The following is a 21,629-nucleotide window of genomic DNA, read 5'->3' on the forward strand; positions in this document are numbered from 1 at the left end:
CAGGAGGGACCATATCCCTCTTTAAAACTACTTGAAAGGATATTGTACACAGGTGGGGGTCAGTCTCTTCTCCCAGGTAATAAGTAACAGGACAAGAGGAAATGGCCTCAAGTTGTGCAAGATGAGGTTTAGATTGGATATTAGGAAAAAATTATGCACTGAAATGGCTGTCAAACATTGGAATGGGCTGTCCAGGGAACTGGTGGAACTACCATCCCTGGAGGTATTTAAAAGACATGTAGATATGGCACTTTGGGATAACCTGACACCACTGTGTTCACTGTAACAGTTACACTTGATGACCTTAAAGGTCCTTTCCAACTTTAATGATTCCATGATTAAAAGTCACCTGGAGGTCAGTCATTTGTTCGGCTCATGCTTTTCTAATACCAGGTGTACAAAATTTACACTGTTAATAAAGTAAAATTAATATTTTGATCTCTCACTAAAAGTTAACTACAGTAAAATGCGTGTTTTGTGAACATTTAGACCCTGTTAAATGCTTGTAGGCTTAAAGATTAACACTTATATGCAGTGACAAAAATCCAAGTTGTTTTCCTGCCAGCACTCCTCCCAAATTCCACAGTATTTTAGATCTTCGTTAAGCTACAAGTTTTTCACTCTGATAAATTACAAGGAGACAGAAGATTCTACACAAAGGCAACACTATTTTATTTCAGAACAGCTTTATTAGCATATTAACTAGGATAGCATAACACATCATCGAGCTAACAGCTCAATTCAATATGCAAGTTTTAACTAAAAAAACACAACCAAAAACCTCAAAACCACAAACCAAAAAAAAGAAAAAAAAAATCCAACCACAAAACCACCACACACCCCTTGTTGATTTCAGCTGAAGTAAGATCACACATCGGATCTGTAACTGCTGCAAAGCCAAGTTTATGCATACTGTTAGAATAAAACCAAGCTCAGACCTCAATGCATCAGCTACAGAATGCATACTGGATCACAGCCAAGTATAATACTTATCAAGCAATAAAGTATGTCTTTTTTTCCTGGATTGAGGGGGGGTTTTTTGAGTTGCCAAAAGTAACTAAGTAACTAAGATGTGTATTGGTGTACTTGGAAGAATCAGTGTGTCACCCTAGTCCAGTTTCTATGCAAAATGGAGGTGGTAACTCTACACAGATGGCTGCAATAAAACTTGAAGTTTACAAGCCAGACGAACACAAATGCCTTTTTTTTTTTTTTTCCCCCTCCATATGGGTCATTAAGAACTCCTTTTCCCCATTATTTTCTTGCTGCCTGTGAAGTTCATATTAAGCTATACATTAATGCACAGGTTTATTTACTAAAAAGAAACCGAATAAAAAACACCAACAATGATCAGTCTCCCGAATTCCCATCTAAACCAAAGATTTATACCGACTTATCTGTACTTTTTCCTCTGTCCCCCACTGATGTACCACATATTCGGAGCAGAAGACTGGCATTTTCAGACCATCTTACACGTTTGCTACTCCATTCAATGAGATCTGTGCTTCCATAGAGAGCACAAGCATGTACATTCCACAACAGAAGGAGACACTGATCACATATCTACAGGAGCTCAAACACAAGGGTTTTTTTGTTTTGTTTGGGTTTTTCAAACCAAATACCTCAAATTGTAATTTTAAGAGTGAAATTTTGTACACTTTTTAAGCCAACTTCTTGAGGACTGCACCCAATCAGATCTCCGAATTTTAGATTAAGAACTGTTATATTTGTTGAGCATCTACTTAGCTAATATGATATGCACAAAGATTAACTGAAAAACCTTAAGGTCCTCTTTTCTGTAGGTTCATAACAGAATCTGGATTCAAGAAAGACAAGAATGTTATGCCTTATTAATGGCTTACTCTTGGAATGACTGTTTAATATTCACAGTGAACTGCTTAGAAAATTCACTCAAGAATCAAAAAGTAACATTTCAATAAAGCTTTTAAAAAATGTTTATATTGTCTCTCCTTTAAACGTAGCTTTATCATTCAACTCAGTCACTATAAGGTTCATCAAAATATTGTTTGAGTACATCAGAGTATAAGAGAATAAAAACAGGCGTCAGTTAAATCTAAAGTATATTTATTGCAGACAAAACAAATGGATCAAATCCTGACTGATGCTGCCAAGAATGGAGCAATATAAAATCCACCTATTTGTCTACAGGAAATGGTAACCATATGATTTTGAACTGCAGAGAATGGTATTGACAGCAAATGTAAAAAATAAACAGATTATACAAAATACACACAACAGACACTCTCCCCCAAAAACCCCTAACCAAAAACCACGCCCTACCACACAACCAACGAGCCGCTCCTCTAAATCCCCAATCCCCTTCAGTATATCCCAAGTGCAAATGAAAAAGCAAAAGAAAAGGGCTCTAAAATTGTATTTGGTCTTCTAGTAAAATATTACTAAAAATGTGAAGGGATAAATAAATAATATTTATTAACTGATTCCATAATTTACTAGTTCTCCTAAAGGTCAGCAATATTGTACAAATTATTTTAAAGGCTCTAAGAACATAAAATATTTGGTTTATGATTATATTGAATTTTAGATGAGCAATACTAAAACCCATCAGAAATGCTTCATGGAATAGTGGCTTGTTTTGGCAAAAAAGTAAAAACAGATTCTGATGTCAGATAAAATAACATGCAACTCTCTTTAGTGGCATCAGTGAATTAAGGCTTAATTAATTCTCAGGAAGTGTCTATCTCTACTTCCTCCTCCGAGCAGTCACACCATGACCTGGATGAGAGAACAAATCCAAGTGATAAAACATCATCGCAGAAAAAAAATGATATATGGCTTATGACATAACTACACCAGGAACTATGCCAGCGAAGCTTCAGCTACAAAAATCAGAGAGGCTGCCCCAAAGTTTATAAACAGAGCTTGCTTTTACTCTTCAAACGCAACCTATTCTAACATCTTCAACTTCATCATGCTCTGTTGTCTTCCCATGACTTTACTTATTCACACCCCTTGTGCCATGACAAGTTGTCCAACAACTGACTTACAGGGAAAAATTAAGAGTAACTGTAGCAATAAGAGCCAGGGAGTACCACTGCTGACAAAAGGCCCCTACCTGTGTATCAGCTAATGTTATAGGCACACTACTGAAATCAGCTGGGAAGTCAGCACTGTAAGACTTCTTTTCAAAACCAAACTACATTAAAAGACACACTTTCCCAATGGAAGTATGTTTCTCTCTATTCTATCTACCTCTCTATTCTTGTTCTATCTTGTTCAGAAACTTGTAATTACAGTACACTGAGAGTACAAATATGGAGAATGACTTCATATACAAGCAGCAATTTCTTCTATTTGAATAGGATTCCCTGCTATTATGACTTAACACTCAGTGTATAGATCATTTAAGGAACCATGTCATGTGCTAGCTGAAAAGTAGTTACTGTATTGCACATCCAGTAGCCTGTCAGAGCTTCATGCAAGTTAAAAGAAATTGCATAAATATGATCACAACTGTAAGCAAGCAATAACCTAGAAAATTGATATACATAAACCAGGTATTCCAAGAAGGCAAATCGCTGGATGAATTACCGAATACATGCAAGACTGTAGAGTACAGCACAGTCATTTGGAGAACTTACTCAGTGTAAGATGGTACTTGGGACGTCACAACACAGGACTAACTGATGCATATGAAACAGACTGAGAAACTGTGGTGGGTTGACCCTGGCTGGCCACCAGATGCCCACCAAAGCCACTCTATCACTCCCCTGCTTAGCTGGGTGAAGAAGAGAAAACATAACAAAAGGCTCATGGGCTGAGGTAAGGGCAGGGAGAGATCACTCACCAGTTACCGTCACAGGCAAAACACACTCAATGCAGGGAAACAAGTTTAATTTACTGTCAATCAAATCAGAGCAGGACAATGAGAAATAAAATCTTAAAAACACCCTTCCTTCTTCCTGGCTCAACTTCACTTCTGATTCCTCTAATTCCTCCTTGACAGCAGTGCCAAGGGCACAGGAACAGCGGTTGCAGTCGGTTTATCACACCCTGTCTCTGCCACTTCTTCCTCCTCAGGGGGAGGACTCCTGCTCCAGTGAGAGGTCCCTCCCATAGGACACAGTCCTTCACTCACTCCTCACGTGAGTCCTTTCCATAGGCTGCAGTTCTTCAAGAACTGTTCCAGTGTGGGTCCTTTCCATGGTCCTCCAGGAACAGGCTGCTCCAGTGTGAGTCCCCCACATGGTCTTAAGTCCTGCCAGCAAACCTGCTCCAGGGCTCCTCTCTCCATGGGGCCACGGGTCCTGCCAGAAGCCTCATTCAGGCATTCACCTGCTATGGCATGAGATCCTCCAGGGGCTGCAGGTTGGTCTCTTCTCCACTGTTGACTTCCTTGGGCTGCACGGGCACAGTTGCCTCACCATGGTCTGCACCACAGGCTGCAGCGGAACCTCAGCTCCAGCGCTTGAAGCACCTCCACTCCCCCTCCTTCTTCACCGACCTTTGTGTCAGCATAGATGTTTCTCTCACATATTCTCACTCTTCTCTCCAGCTACTGCTTTCTGCAGCAGTTTTTCCCCCCTCTTCTTAAATACATTATCCAAGAAACGCCAGCAGCAGGTCCATCTTGGAGCCAGCTGGCATTGGCTCTGTGAGACATAGGGAAAGTTTCTAGTAACTTCTCACAGAAGCCGCCCCTGTAGTCCCCCCACGTGACCAAAATCTTCACATGCAAACCAATACAGCAAGTTTCTTCACTGCTCTTTTTTTTTTTAATCCTAAGAAACCTACCTAAAGCATGACATTCCTTTTTTTTTTGCTAGTAGAGAAACTTCAGCCCATTTACAAAATGAGTAGGTGTGAGCTCTCCATCAGGAGGCAACATTGGATATTTTGCTCTGCTGCAAAGAAACCAGTTTCTGAAGGAGTATATTTAGGAAGGGAGGGTGTGGTTATCTCCATCCTTGGAGGTTTTCCAGACTTGGCTCAACAGTCAATTCTGACTTGATTTAGCTTTAGCAACATTTGTGCTTTCAGCAGAAGGTTGGATGGATAACCTTCACTAAGTATTACGACAGCTAGATAATAAGAAAGACACCAACAAGCTGTGTTTATGAAAAAACATATCTAGATCACCAGGTAAATTCATGGTCCTTTGAACTTCCAGTCAGCTGAAGGTCCTAACAATCCTGAAGATCCTATGCACAATTAATTAATCAGCCTTGACTGGTAGGAGAAGAAAGCTTCCACTAAGCTAACCACTCAGGCGTTTTTCAGACTCAGCAACTGTCCCTTATTATCCATTAACTAATTGCCACATTTGAAACAATATCACAAAATCAGTTACAGCTGGTTGACAAACTTTCAAAAAATCCCAACTTTGGAGAGCCAAATACTTTTCTTTCGGTTATTGAACTGTTGTGATATGTACATATGCTGCACAACATAGAAAAATATAGCATAAGCATCTGATACTCAGATACTAGGAAGTGAAGCATGGTATTGGCAGAAAACATTTTGTAACAGAACTTAGTAAATATGAAATTACAGTTCCAAAACAAGGTTGAGATGGACATTCTTTCAGCATCACTGGAACTGAGTATATGAAGAAACAAACCATCTTCCAAATATGCTGGCATTGCTTACTTCTGTAATCATGTAATCAATTGACTAAAGACCTGCTTACACATGTACTGTCATCCACAACATATTTTGTTCTAGAAATTAATCTTGGATTTTTTTTAAAGCACATACACATCATTTTAGCACACCAGCATACTTCCATGTTGTTGGAGCAGCTCCCAAATATAAGCAGTAAGCAAGTGCAAATGACCTCTCTTTTTCAAGGTGAATGCATCAGCAGAAGTATTTGCATCCCAAAGTTCATACAGAAGGCTCAACTTCTGAAGACACAGCAATCATAGTAGACATTAAGTTCCAGAAACCAACGACTACAAGATCTGATCAGGAACACCAAGTATTGTTGGTTTTTACAAAAAAAAGAAAAACAACAAACAAACAAAAGGCAGCTACAAGATGAAGATAGGTCCTGATAGGACATGAACAGTTACCAATAAGAAAAACAAGAAAATACACCACTAGGAGGGAGGAATTAGCAACTTTTGCACCTGAGGTAGGACTTTGGTCAACTTCCACAGGGGCCTATACACTAGGATCTATTTAAGAAGGAGGAGAAGCAGCATCACAGTTTCCCAGTGACACAAATTTGCTCTCAGTCAATTCCTAACTGCAAAGATTTGGGGGGGGTGGCGGGGAGGGAAGCTATGTAGAGTAGAAGGACAAGCAGCAGAAGGAATAATTTGAGTATTTTTTAGATGAAAGGTTCAGAATGGCAAATGCTGTAAAAAATTCCTAACCTTTCATTTCCTCACCTTTTATTCGAAAAATAACAAAAACTGGAAGAGGCATGAATTAACGATATCAAAAAGAACGGTTGCAGAGATATTTGAAAAAAGTTTCTATCCCAGGAAGACCCAGCAGGTTAAGATTCCTCAAGTCGCAAAAGAAGTAATTTGCCAAGGAAAAGATATCAATCATGAGCAGAACAAATATGCACCAACTATTTATTGTAACTTCCAAAGTAAGAACTGGGCACCACTGAATGCAGCTGCTGAGAGCCAAGCTTAGAACAAATGAAAGGCGCTTCTTCACACAGCAGACAAGACAACCAGTGAGACTCCTTGTCAAAGCATGCAGCAGATGCTAGAAATTTCTATGGGCTCAAGGGGAGACAGCACAAGTTTTGGAGGACAGTTGTAAGAGTTCTCAGAGAAGAATATCACATATGCTTGCCCTGTTCTTGTCTTTCCAAGAAATTTGCTCAAGACCACTACTAGCAAGCAACAAGATACTGATCTGGACAGGCACTTGGTTTGAACCAGTATGGCCAGTTTAAAGCAATGCTGCTAACAAGCTCTCTTACAAAAACAAAGCTGGCATTGCCCAGCAGTTGTTAGGTTTTAAAACTGAACATCTTACCAAGAACAGCGGATGAAGACTTAGGAAGAGTACAGCTACTTCTACTGCCTCCCTACTGCCAGTATTCCAATTTTTTATCTCCATATCAACCTCACATCATCATCTGAATTTTTTCCTTCAATTGATCATTGTAAGTATTTAAACGTGTTACTCAGAAAGATAACTATATGAAACAACACAACACTATCATCTGATCGTGCAGTTCAGCTTTGCTGTAGGATCCACTAGAGCTGATCTAGAACGCTGGGCAGGAGCATGACCTTAACAGCCTAATAGCTTTGACAAATAAACATTTTTCCTTTGGCAGAAATGCTGCCTCAAATGGTATGCAAGATTTATACCAACCTAAATGGAAAGCTACTAATCCTAATGAAGTGCAAATGACAGGGCTGTTCTATGAAGCACAGTGTGACAGCACCAGTTGCCACTGCACTGCAGTCTGTATATATTAGTTTAGTAGCACTTTTTGGAGTAATCAGTTTGATTAAGTAATTGCTTACAAGAATTTGCATCTTACTTATTTTTCTGCAACTTGCACGACATACAGATTTTTAGCTGGAACTCAGGAACTGAACTGCTTATATATAATAAAAGAACACCTTTTACTAAAGGTGTGTATTGCAGTTTGACTAAATGAAAAGAGACAATACGTGCATATTCACCTACATATGGTAGGTGGAGCTGGAAAATTTTATTTGACAGTGGGTATGTAACTTAATGATTACATTCAGTTCACATGTATTTCATATCACAGCTGCTGGAAGGGCAACAATGATCAAATATATTTATCTGTAGAAATCAGAGATAAGTTAGGTATTTCAACTAGTTAGGAAGTAAAAGAGCTGTACATTAGCAAAATTGTACATTTGCTTATGTCTTTCATAAAAACAATTTTACAAAGTTATAGGCAAACTATGCACAGATCCTGGCAAAGCAAGAAGCATTAACACCAGAATCTCCTTATTTCAAATAAATTTCATACAAACACATATGCATGTTTGCATGCACAAAAGGATAAAAGACTTCTTCCCATAAACTGATTTACATAAAATCTATCCATTATAATTTTCACTTTATTGCAACTCCTTCAACTATTTGGTAAGTTAGCTGTTACCTTGGCTTGGAAACCATTTAAAATCCTCCCCCTTAAGTTTCACAGAGCAAGCATTTGAGGCCATTTTGAAAGGGCAAAGCTTGGCACAAACCAGAGTCTATACTCCTACTGCAAAAGGACTGCAGAGCGAAGGAATCAATTAAAGTTCACACACAATCTCTGAGTTGCTCACCATCACAGCATAAACAGGGTTCAAACTGTAGCCCTCAGCAAAAGCCACACAAATAGTTGCACCAGAAGAAAAAAAAAACCAAGTCTCCCTTATGTTCCCTGCTCCCTATTCCAATGTAACCTTAAAAACAAAAGTTGGAAAATGGGTACCACAATTATGAAACTGAATTAAGATTCTGTTTTCCTAAAGATATTACCACATACAACTGAAATTTAATTCATTAAAAAACCAATAAACTGTCTAAGTCCCTCAACAAATTTGTATAATACAAAGCTGATCGTGTCAGGACCCATCTGACAGCATAATAAAAAATGGAGACAATTTTGAATTGCAAACTATTTTTTTAAAGTATGTAATTAAGACTTCCTTTGACCTTGTTAACAAGGATGCTAAAATGTTAATTCTTAACTAACTGTTTATGCTAAGGTCTGTTTCACATTTTCTCTTCCTTATGCGTAACCAATGCCTAACTTATCAAGATGCTGTGAAATATCCAATAGTTTTTTTTTCCCAGTTATTAGTCATTATGAGAAGAAGAAGGGGAAAAAAAACAAAAACAAAAACCACACAACAACAAGCAAAAAGCCCAACAGCAAACCCCCACAAGCACAAATATTAACAGTTCTCCCAGTACTACAAATCTGAAAGTTCCTGCCCTCTGTTACCTAGTAATTTTTTGCTTCCAAAAAATCAGGTCTGCTTTAGAATAGTTTTAGAATTAGAATCTCATAAAAAGTGAAAACCTGACATACCAATTATGAAAGGGCCAGAAGTGATGCACACAGATAGAAGTTAAGTGTACATGTGTTTAGGGACAGAAGGTATGAAAATGAAACACAGCTCCACACTGTTGGTTACATAATTATGTCAACAGCAGCATAACAAAAAGCTCTCAAAAATCTATCCATACAGTAACTAGAACACAGGCAGTTTTAGCTCAGTCAGGCACTTGTGTACAAAGCCCTGCAACCATGGAATGTGCTATTAACTGTTTTCACTGAAGACTGGAAGGATTTAAAACATTTTATTGTTAAATGAGTATAATTCATCCTGACCCAAAGACCATCACAGAAGTCAACAGAGACCTAAACTCCAATCAAACCACATTTTTCTACAAACATGTTTTTCACATGTATATATATATATATATATACATATGAATACCTACATATATATATGTAGGTATTTTTCAAATACACATACAAAAATGGCCTATAAAGTCAGGTATAGAACACTCTTCCAAGTAACTTTGTAACAGCCTTTTATACTTCCGATCACATCTTTTTAAGTACATATCATTTCAAACCCTTAACTCATGCAAAGCTCCTCTCAGAATGACAAAGATTATGTAAATAAAAATCACTACTGAATTACAAGTTCATTGGACATTTAGATCTATCAACTATATCAACTATATCATCAACATAGTTAGAAAGCACAGAAAGAAATTTCTCTTTTACTCTGTATTTCGCCATTCTAAAAAGACTACATAAAATGTTGGAATCAAAAAAATTGCAAAGGACTTGTCAACCAAGCTTTTCAAGTAGGTATAACAAATTAGAAAAAAATAACTGAGAAGTGAGAGCCACTTCAGTTGCATTTCAATTGCAATTGGTCATCAGAAAGGGAAAGGTATCCTTAAAGTAGCAACACTATTTAAATAAATCTGTGTAGTGCAGACAGACTTTCAACAAAGTTCTCAATAAATCAGAACTCATTGGAGATAAACCAGCAATAGTAAATGACCTTTAGCTGACTTTCCTACAAAACAGTTCAGCAGAAAAAAAACTGGCTTTGCAACCTCCATGTAATAATCAGTAACTACACTGAGCCACCACTAACACCGATCTAAGTTACCAAACAGCATGTCAGAGACTCAACAAAAGGGATCTAGTCTTTCACTATGATGCAGCAAAGTCTCATTAGCCAAATTAAAGCAAAGTCCAAGACTGCTTTCAAGACAGCTTTGTTTCCTTGGCAACTGGCATGACTGACAGGCAGTATACTGGTAAAAGTCTTACTTTACAAGGCAACTTTATATTATTAGCTTAATTTAGCCAGCAATTCAGAAAAGCTAACTATACTTGCCTGAAACACAGTCTGAAGTAACTTAGTTAAAAGCCAAATAAAACACCAGCAGAGTGAATCCCAGGAAACAGACTCCAAGAAGCACTTCAGGAGGCCATGAAACAGCAACACAGCTTAGTCACGCCTAACAAAAATTTTTGTTCTCCAAATAAAACTCCAGGTTTTTTTTTTTTACCAAAAAATAGCTACGAGGTACCATTTTCATATTAAAGACAAACTTCCCCCATCCTGTAGATTCCTATTCAAACTCTTAACAAAAAATACAGTTCATGTGGTAAATTTCCCAATAGAGACTGACATCAAAATGAGGTTTAACAAGCTGTTGGGGAGAGTATGTACAGTGAGTACATGGCATCTACCTGTGAACATTCCAATAGACAGTCTTCTCCCAAGAATTTGTTTCCCATTATGCTAACCCCCATGCTATCACATTTCCCCTATGGACAATTCTGTCTCTCTCTTGGGTAAAATACATGGTATCCTGACCATATCCCAGGGGCACCTGCCAGAGAACTGCTACTCACAGAAATCTGTAAATTTCCTGCATTCAAGGAAGTTAAATTTTCTTTAGCATTTACATGAGAAACTGAGTCATGTAAATATTGGCTTTAACATAATCACTCACAGCTTCTTGAGGGAGAGAAGGAAGAAAAAAAAGGAAAAGAAAAAACCCACACTTTATAAAAGTTAACAATGTTTACTCAAAAAGTGACAGTTCCACAGCTAATCAGATATGTGAATTGTACAAATCAATACAAATATGTTGGAATGTACGAAAACACATGGACAGAAATTAATAGGGGAACCAAGGAGCTATCAGTTTTGAAAGGCTAAACTAAATCTAATTACATCATCTGAATTTGTTCCCAGCTACGAAGATAAACACATGCAGTGGTCTGGCCACATATAAAAAGAAGACAAACATCCCTAGTTTTAGCTGGCAGATCTCTATTGCTGTTTACCTCATTTTTGTTTTTTTTCTTTGGTTCGTTGCAGAGGGGAGGTGTCAAGAGCCTGAAAGAAATTGCTGGTAACTCAGACTAGTTATAACAGTTAATCTTCTGCCTCAACCCTGAACAACACATCTTGGTCTCCTGGGCATCGTCCCCTAAGTGCTTAGGTCTGATTTGTGAAAATGTTTCTTTGAGAGCAAACTAAGAACTCTGCTTTAATTTTACATGTGACCCAATTTAGGTCCTGCAATTATATATTTTGGCATTACCAATGCAAATAAGTTACTTTCTCTGAGAGTCTAGTCTAAAAATTAATAAACTGAGTGAAAAATCCACTTTACTTGCTGTGTGAGCTTTTAAAACTTTGTAGCTGTTGTGCCACAATCACAGAAGGAAACTGAGCAAACAGTAAATAGAGGCTTTATATTTAGAATTTTAAAGCTACTGGTTTTTTTCATTTCCAGAAAGGAAAAATTAGACAGCGAGAGATGAATTTTGTAAAAGTGGGTATGATTTTATTCACATATGCCACTGATCAGTTCCATTGCATTTATCCATTAGGAATTTTTTGCAAAAAAAATGGTGGGGTAGTGCCTGGTCTTACTTTCATGGGAACTTTCAAGTTTTGTTATTTTACTGCTTTCTACTGAGTAGGAATTTCCATGATGTGAGTGATGGTTTATAGATTACCCTATGCTACAAACCAGATGACTACTAGGAAACCCACAGGTCTTTGCCATCCTCAGCACACAGAAGAAGAAAGGCAAAAGGATAAGAGTTCAGAAGACACACATCTTGAAATATCAAATTCTTGTTTGTCTTTAGAAGAAGGCAAGACCTGAGAAAACAAAAGTGATTCCACAGCAGCGTAACTGCACCCACGGAGGTTGATGCTAATACTTTAAACCAAATATAACCTGACAAAATACTTAATATGCAGAATGGTAGAAGTATATCTTTTTAAACATGAAATTCTGATTAAACCTGTATCCAAAGACTCTTAGTACTGATCAGAGACTTTGGAATTTTTCGTTATAAAAGATAAGTTAATATATCTTGGTCACAGTTACTGCTTTCAACATAATACCATATCTTTCAGACCACCAGTAAGATAAAATTGATCTCAAATTCGATTCAGGAGATAGGAAAGCATTGCTATAAAACAGCATGAAGCATTCACAACACATAAACTAAAAATCAAAAAGCACAGAGAGTATTTTTATGACAGATACATGAAAGACAAAATCTGTGGGAAGAAGAAAGGTACAGATCAACAGCTAATTTAAAAAAAAAAAAGTCCTCAGAGAAAATTTAATTATTCCAATTAAGTGCCAGAGATTCTATATTTTCCCCAGTTCTAATTTCTTCTGAAGATAATAAATGTCAAGATGTTTATAAATAAGAGAAAAATACATTAGCAAAAACCACAAGATATAGTTCTGGTTTACCTGAAATCACATCTATAAAACATCTATTAAACTGTTTTTGGAATTAGTCTTATAAAATCACCTTGTACAGTAGGGTATTGAATGCATCGATATCATAATTTACATTTTTTCTTAAGCAAAATAAAAACCAAACCCAAGCAAAGTACTGAGTGCAATTGCTTTCACTGATGCCCATCAAGTAAGCTGACTGCAAGTTCTCTGAATTCACACCAGGCTGAGTATGTACTTTCATCATCCTCCAAACTCTGTCTCAGTGCTAAAACAAATAAGGCAGGTTTGCCCTTATTCTTCCTCGGCCCTTTTAAAAACAAAGAAATCTTTAGTACAACTGCAAATTCCAAATAGCTTGTGTTACTGTTCTTTCATAGGACTCTTCGAAGTAAGAGACAGAAAGAAAAATATGCACTTGGTAGTACTGTGACCATCTTCCAAGACAAAAAACCTCCCGTAAATTGCCAAAACTATATTACAGCAAGCTTTACTTCAAAAGTGGTTTAATAATATTTCTTTTCTTAAGCTACGTTCCAAAACTGACAGTGCCCATTTTTTCATGGCTTTTTTGGGTAGATCTTCGATCTTACATTAAACAGTCAAATCAATATAAAAATGCAACTAACTTGACATATTACAAACAAAATTTAGCAAATAGACATCTTCAACTGCTTTTCAGTACAAAAAGCATGAAAAAGTGCAGAAATCCATCAAAACCAGTGGTTGCAGTTTTGGTTTCCAACAATACTGCTATTTTACTGACCAACTAGACTGAACTATAAACACAAGAACTCACATTAACTGATGAATCTGAATATGCATTTCCCGAATAAATTAAGGTATTCAATAAAATAAGTAACTGTGGCTGCAGCTTTTCCAATAAACATCTTCTGTCCTTGAAGACTAAGATTACTTTGGTGAGGTGGGGAAGAGGAGGGGAGCAGATGATACTGGTGTAGTGGGTGGCTCCAGTCAGGTGCAAAAACAGGATGAAAGAGAAATATAACAACAGCACTGGGTATTTTTCATGTGTGACATGAGGAAATTAAAAAAAAAAAAAAAAGTAAAAGCATAGCAACAAACTTCCCAGTTGTCTTAAACGATCTCATTTCATGATGTCCAAAGCCATACCTCTGTATGGAGCATATAAGAAATGTGTAACAGAAATCTATTTTTAAGGTTTCTGCCAGATGGGTAAACACCTCAAACACACCCACAGATACTAATGAAAACCACCTTGGCCTCCTTCAGGAAGTCATTCAACACTTCATAGGAAAAAAAAATAGGAAGTTGTTGATAAACTGCTTGCAAGAACTACTTCCTGTAGGAAAAATAATTATAAGACTTGTTTGCTGGACAATCAGTTAACTTTTCCTCACGCTACAACATAAGAAGCGGTATTAGACAAGCTTTGTAAGAATTAAAAGCATAACTCTAAGCTAAAATGATACAAGAGTAACTCTAAAATTAATCAAAATTTATTTTTTCTTTCTGCAAGTAGCTGCCTGCTACTCCCATGGCCTATTATCTTTTGCCTAGAGAGCGATCCCCTGTCTTTCTCCATAGTTCACCAAAATGTCAACCAGCAGCTGGCTAACAGGAAGCGGTTAAAAAGCAATGCAATTGACATCACCACACAAACCAAGCACGGCTTTTATACTGCATGTTTAAGAATGGGCTAAAGCTACCACACAGCAATGCTGGGATGAGTCAGATCTGACCACTTACTAACTAGGCAAGTCTTAACTGATGCGTTCAATTTAAGGAGCAGTATCAGTAAAAAAATAGGATTAGTTTTACCAGCTGTAAGTAGTGGCCTTAACTCATGGCTCAAAATCATCACTAATGGAAAATTATACTCAGCAGAACTGCTCATAACAGTGAGATGAACATTAATGAGTGGAATTCTGGCAAATCATATGTCGGGCATTCATACATAAAGGGATCTATTTATCTAGCTGACTGACTAATTTATAAGAGTAGCTCTGGTTCAGACCCTACACTACCACTCTTACCCTCTTTTAATATTTACAGATATGTGGGGTGTGTACATAAAATACGTGGCCAAATAACTCTGTGCATGTATCTGTGTGTATATATATATATAATATATATATATATATATGCACACACACACACACACAGGTGATTAAATGTTTTCTCTCCCACATACACTACTTTCATTTCTTTGCACAAACTACTATGCTTGCAGTACTTGACCCATCGAGTAGTGGAAGTGACTGTAATTACAAAGTGTATTAAGTACGGTACTCAATTTTATTTTATTCTGTTTGCATCGTAGTATATTATGGTAACTATAACCATAAGGCTTACTGACATCTGGAAAAAATATAACATTGTTACCTATTCTGCAAAGATCCTTCTAGAGCCTGGTTACCAGACTGCTCCTGGAGTGGCTACAGAACAGAGCAAATGGAAACAAAAAGCAGTGTAGCCAACCCAAAAAAAAAGAAAAAAAGCTGAATACTTGGAAGAGACACCAGAAATCTGCATATGGTAGAATGAACCACTCTAAATGTATTTAGAATCAGAAATCTTAGTATTCACATTTCAAGCAAATGTTTAAGGTATAACTAAGCAAGATGTTAGTTTTTAACAGGCTTGTAGATGTGAGATAGAATTTATTACTCAACACTGAAAAAAACTTTTAATATACAAACTTGCTACTCAAAGCTAATTCTTACATTTCTTTAGACTTCCTACACATACAGAGCAAACATTTTGCTAATACTTGAAATGCTTTTTACAAATCTTCATGAACTCCAATGATCTCAGTGGATCTCACCTCTAGATAGAGTTAAGCAACCTTTTAGGAACAACACATGTTCTTTAAGTGTGAACAGAGCCTTCTGAACTGTCCTCCTTAGACTCTCCCATACCACAGTATCACCCAAGGAAAGCCAAAAGAAAACAGCCTATTACACTGTTTAAAATCTCCCAGGGTCAGCATGGGACCCAGCAGGGAGAGGTTCAAAAAGTACAGCCTTTATTTTTCTTCCTAACAATATGGTTTGTTTCCACTCCTCTCCCCTTCAAGACACATCCTTCACAGCTAGCAGCTCTTTCAATCATTTACTTTGGATGTCTGCTTGAGAACAAACGATCTTGCTCATGCAGATGAGTTTGCCAGACTTGTGTGTACTTTCCACTCTCAGGCTCTTTATTGTTCTTGCTGAAACCTGACCCTTTGAAATGGATACCAGGACACCAAGAAAGGACAAAAAAACTTGCAGAAAAAAGGAAAAGATTTTTTGTGGCAATAATCAAACTGCAGAAAAAGCTTTCCAAGAACACATCTTTCACTCTGCTTTCACCTGAATGAGCATAATTAAAAAAAAATTATTACAAGAGCATGAAGACATTTTTTGTCTCTTAAACTGTTCCATTTTTCTGTAAATTTGACAGCATTATCAAAAACAAGCACTTGTGGCAGTAAAACCTAAAAATCAAATACCTATTTTTTGTGCTTCATAAGCTGCTCTTTAAGAGCTCTCACTAACACAGTCAAAACAAAGTTTGCTTTTTACTTCAAAACACGGTCTGTTCTTTCCTCAAGGTCCAATGAGCTACAGTTCTCAAACGGCATAAACTTACACAGTTCAAAAAAACCTTCTACTTGTGCCTGCTGAAAAGTTCACATTCTAGAACATGCTGATTTTTTAGAAAATATCCCATCCTCAGGCTCTGTAGCTAATGCTTATTTTCATGCTCCTAATAATGATTATTTTCAAAAAAACAACCTTCAGACTCAAATGTCAGACAACTACTGCAACCTCTTTTTGGTTGAAAAAAAAAAAAAGCTAATTTCTCTGTATGGAAACGCCACCCCTACAGGAACAAAACACATTTTTAAGAAGTTCTGCAAGTTCCACTTTCATTGCAGACAATGTAAGTTTGTTTTTGAAGCTACAGACTCAATTACTTCAATCAGATGCACATATAAATAACAATGTTTAAGCAAGAAAGGTAGGGATAAAGATGTTTTTCTTGGCTGAAACAAGTTTTATATAAGTAACACAGTGTTGCCTATCCTGGCCCTGAAAATGACATATAATGGGTTATTTAGACACTTGCAGTTAAATAAAAAGTTTAAAAGATAATCAAAATATTTGAGAGCAAATTATGGTCTGAGAAAGAGAAGGGCAAGCTCCTGCTGTTTTAGAAAACTGCACAGAATAAAAGAAAACGCTCCCTGATGGATTAGGTGTCAGATGGCTGGCATGTGTAACCTCTCTTCAGTTATAGAAAAGGTGATACTAATTTCACTGTGTGAAAAAGCTACAGCTGTAGGAACATGAAACAATGTTACAAGTTCTGTTAATTTCCATTTCACTGCAGAAAATGTAGAGAAGTTACAGACTCAAATACTGCACTCAAACACATATATTAATTTCCTCATGAATAGAGAGTAGGCAAAAACGTTTTGATTGCATAGTTACACAACTGTTCTAAATCAAGAGATAAGAAGTCACTAGAACAGTTTCTAAAGTTACTCTATATTTTCACATCAGTATTATAAAAATAAGGTAAAATGTATCTTGACCTGTATGACAACTCTGACAAGATTCAGCAAATCCAAACGTCACATTGTTTAAAAATCGCTACGTGCGGTTTTTAACCTGATTTTTAGTAGACAATATAACCGATAACATTCTTCAGCTACGATTAAGGTAAGATGAATATTCACAGAGTATCATAAAGCTTTTAGATACAGCAGAGAGTTAATATGGGAGAAGTACGAAAGTGGTAGGCTCTCCTACTTAAAATTGGGAGCATATTTTTAGAAATACATATTTTAAACACAATGAAATTTACTAAAATTCAAAGACTGTAAAAAAAGTATAAAATATATCCCAACAAGCACCAGAGATACAGCTAACTGAAAAGAAATTTTACTTACTTAAGAAAGTATCTCTGTCCAGATGGTGTCTTAGCCATCTCCCAGCCTGGTGGCAAAGGTACATCATCAGGGATCTCAAATGAAGACTGGCGGAGATGTTGAGAAGATGGAGCTCCAGGTCCAGTCACTACTCCAGAGGGTGTAAGCGTCCCTGGAGAAACAGCTCCCAGCTGCAGTGATGCTGGAGAGGAATGAGCTCGGACATGCTGTGGGGTTAGGGCTCCTGCTGTCCCTGCATCAGTGCTAGCCTGCCAGGAGTGAAATTATTCCCATTAAAATTCTTATATTTCAGCAGAAATGCAGTTGTCAAATGACATTTCGCTTTAAATGAACCTTTCAGGAGAAATTCTTAAGTCAGTCATTCTAAATTCTGCTTATTTTCCAGTTGATACAGTTCAAGAGAGCCTCCAAGTAGTCAAGTTAATTAGCATCACAAAAGCCCTAGTGTAAGTCAAGACCTATTACCACTAAGTACGTGCTAAGCGCCCTTAGTTTTACTTCGAAAACTACAACTCTTACTCCTTGGTGCAGGGTTCAGAAAAAAACCTGCCCGCAGTCAGCAGACCTCATACACTATTGAGTGGTTCATTACTGGACTGCACCCACTCACCACCATCACACCCGCTTTCTCCTGGAGGAGGTAATTTCCCACTCTTCTTTTGAAAGAGGGGTGTGGGGGTTCAAGTACACCCACACACAGACCCTCTGTAGGGTTTAAAAGATTATCCAAAGAGAAAAGCAATAGAGAAATGCCACCTGGCAGCAGTGAGGTCCAATGGAGGAAGACACAAATTCAACCATAAAGAAAACATATACCAAAATACTGAACACAGAATTTCCTAACAATCCACGCTTTCGAGGGTTTAAAGAGTTTGTCCATGTTTTATCCAAAGCAAAGCTTCAGGAAATGGTTGAACCAGTCAATCAGAAGTGATTCACAAAACCATTCACTGGAGCCATCAGTTACAAGCACAAAGAATGTCCTTGCCAGTAGTAAATACAGATCCACCATGGAACAGAAAAGGCAGCTCTGAAGACCTGATTGAAGTAAAAATGGCTTTTTAAAATATATTTGCCAATTAACTGGTTTTATAGATACAGCAGAACAACATGGATACCCATAATGAGATGCATGTATCAGCCCGTGTCACACCTCTCTACACAAGGTATTGCACCATATGTGAGGCCCCACTTACACACTCTTGTGGAGACTGACAATTCTGCTTCACTCCATCTGTATGCAAGCACACGTGAACTTCCACGTATTCAACTGGAAACGAATTAGCTTGCATTTACATTTAAAAAAAATACGAGTACCAAATCAACTGAATTTGTGGCATCTTGATTCCTCAGAATCAGGGGAAACTGCAGAAAATGAAAGACCTTTTCTTTAAAGAGAATGTTTTTGTGGCACAACTAAACAAAAAGGAAAGTGAAAATAGTCTTATTTTAAAAGTCCACAGTGAAGCAAATGATTCTTTGGCTTCAAGTTTATATTTTAACAACCACCGAGTGGTACAAGGAACAGTGATCCAACTAAATATGAATTGCAGATGAAGAGTAACATACACAAAAAAGATAAGGCTAAGCTTAAAAGTGCAAGCTGTAGGAACATCACAGACGTTAAGTGCATTTCAAACACGATAGCTATTTAACTGCAGTTTAACAAGACACACCACCAAGTGTTAGATGAATGTCTACCTATTCAGATTTGTACACAATGGAACTGCGATAAGATTTGCTCAAGTTGGAAAAAGACTGTACATAAAATCCTTTTTCTTTGCTGGAATTCAGTGTGTTATTAAAGGTCTGCAACTCAGAAGCTAGCAAAATTACAGAAGCAACTCGGCTTCACTCCTTTCAATTTTCTTTTCAGTCTTGCTATATGAAGGCCAGACTGATTTTTCGAGTATTTGGAAAATGAATTAACTCCTAGGCTGGGAGAGAACGTGCCAAGGTTCAGCCTGGAATGAACTTCAGAAGTCAAGTTATAAATCCTTCAAAACAGAAGTTTAATAATGGAAATGTTGACAGACTCTTAACAACAAGGGTAGCAGGCAACAGTCCACACAGCGAGTTTCACTTTTACTGGCTACACAGATAAAGTGACAATAGCCAATAATAAAACCTATTTTATAGCTTAGCAACAAAGTTCATTACTTAATAACACTCGAGTAGGTAGGAACAGCCTCCTGCCAAAAAATGGTAACAGCGGCCTAAACGTTAACTTTTAGCTGTATTTACACCAGCATTTAGGTCTTGGCACAAAAGTCCCTCCGCTTGAAGACGAACCGCTCCCGGAGGCCGAGGGACGACCCTGCTCCGTATCCCCCACCGCGCTCCTCCTCCGCCCTGCCCTCGCATCGCCCCTTCCCCCCTCGGCCCTGCCCCGCCCCGCCCCCCCCTTCCCGGCCCTGCCCGCATCCCTCCCCCGCTCCCTCCTCGGCCCTGCCCCGCATCCCTCCCTCCCTCCCTCCCTCCCTCCCCCGGGCTAGCACGGCCGAGGCCCCACAGGTCCGAGTCCAGCGACTCCCGGGATGCGAGAGGTGCGCCCGGTCGGACCCTCGACGCCGTCAGCCCTGATGTCTGGCTCAGTTTGGAATTAACTTCGGATGTGCGTGCGTCTATATGTGGGACGGTTAATCCTACTCTACCCAGCGCAGTGCCGAAATGGTGGAAAAGCCACATCCATATTGTCTGACGGGCGCGGGGGGGTGTAGGTTTGGCACCGCCTCATCACACCCCCCCTCCACAGAAGGCAGGGAATTGGACCGCAGAGAGAAATCCTCCCCGTCTTCCAAGCAAAGCGTTTTCACCCAAGTTATAGGGGCTCGCCCCCACCGCCGCGGTCCCGGCGAAGCCGAGAAAGCCAAGGAGCGGATGTGGAGTCCGAGGCCCCGCCGGACACCGGGACGGGGCCAGTGCCCGCCCGCCGCGGTCCCGGCCCCGATCCCCGTCCGGATCCCCGTCCACGTCCCAGCGCGAGAGGCGCGACAGGGGCCGCGCGGCGCCCCCGCTCCTGGGGAAGAACAAATGAAGGGATGGGGGGACGCACTCCCTCGGCGGGCGGCACAGAGCGCCCCGGCAGCCCCGGCCGGCCGCCCCCCGCCCCGCTCGGCCCCGCAGATTCCCGCCCCGGCCCCCTCCCCCACACACCTCTCCCGGGAGGAGCTCGGCGGCGGCGGGGAGACGGAGCTCGGCCGGGCCGTCCCGCCGGCCCCCGCCCGCCCGCGAGCGGCCCCTCCTCCGCTCCCCCTCACCTGGCGGGAGTGGGCCTTGGGCTCAGGCGGCTTGAAGAAGGAGTCGGGCAGTTTCCGCAGCCGCATGGGCAGCGTGTGCGGCACGTTGGCGCCCTTGGGGTTCATCACGGCGTTGAACAGCGCCTCCAAGTCGGTCTCCGAGTCGCCCCGCACATGGACGATCTGGTGCCCCGCCGGAGGGGGCCCCGCGCCTGGGGGCTGCGCCGCGCCGGCCGAGGCCCCCGACACCGCGCCCGGGGGCTGCGGCGGCTGCTGCTGCTGCTGCGGGGCCGGGGGCTGCGCTGCCTGCGGCGGCTGCTGCGCTTGAGGCTGCCCGGGATCCATGGCTCCGTCGGGACCCCCCGGCACTTCCCTGGCGGGGATCGACGGCTCAGAGCCCGGATTCCCAGCCCCGCATGCCCCGCTCCCCGGGCCGCAGCTCGTCCTTCTGTCGCCGGTACTTTCTCACCCTTCGGTCGGGAAACCGACCCGGCCGCAGCAACTGGCAAAACAACTTTGACCGTGCGGCGCTTCCCCGAGCCCGGCCCAGCCCGGCCGGCGCCTCTGTCCCGGCGGCGGAAACTAACTCACACAACACACCAAACAAAAGTTCGCAGTTACGCCCGCCCGAATCACTCACTCTCCGCCGCCGGCCCCGCCCCTCCTGAGCCCGCCCGCACCGTATCCGACACAGGCAGCTTGTGCCTCGTCGCGCTTCT

General features: G+C 40.0%; 1 protein-coding gene across 8 annotated transcripts in view; it reads right to left on the reverse strand.

Moving 5' to 3' along the window:
* YAP1 (Yes1 associated transcriptional regulator) overlaps positions 1-21,536 on the reverse strand; it is a 94,537-nt gene extending 73,001 nt beyond the window's left edge. For 4 of the 8 annotated variants that reach the window (XM_032679875.1, XM_032679868.1, XM_032679869.1 and 1 more), the window contains exons 1-2: positions 20,932-21,534; positions 17,672-17,919 (exon numbers count right to left, since the gene is read on the reverse strand). In XM_032679875.1, coding sequence (XP_032535766.1) covers positions 17,672-17,919; positions 20,932-21,255 — 572 coding nt within the window. In that variant the 5' untranslated portion in view covers positions 21,256-21,534. Of the gene's footprint in view, positions 1-17,671; positions 17,920-20,931 lie in introns of all 8 variants that reach the window. The other 4 variants (XM_032679872.1, XM_032679871.1, XM_032679873.1 and 1 more) reach the window with 3 other exon arrangements.
* Positions 21,537-21,629: the final 93 nt, after the last annotated feature.

This window comes from Chiroxiphia lanceolata, chromosome 2 (genome assembly GCF_009829145.1).
Source record: "Chiroxiphia lanceolata isolate bChiLan1 chromosome 2, bChiLan1.pri, whole genome shotgun sequence".
Taxonomy (NCBI): Eukaryota; Metazoa; Chordata; class Aves; order Passeriformes; family Pipridae; genus Chiroxiphia; species Chiroxiphia lanceolata.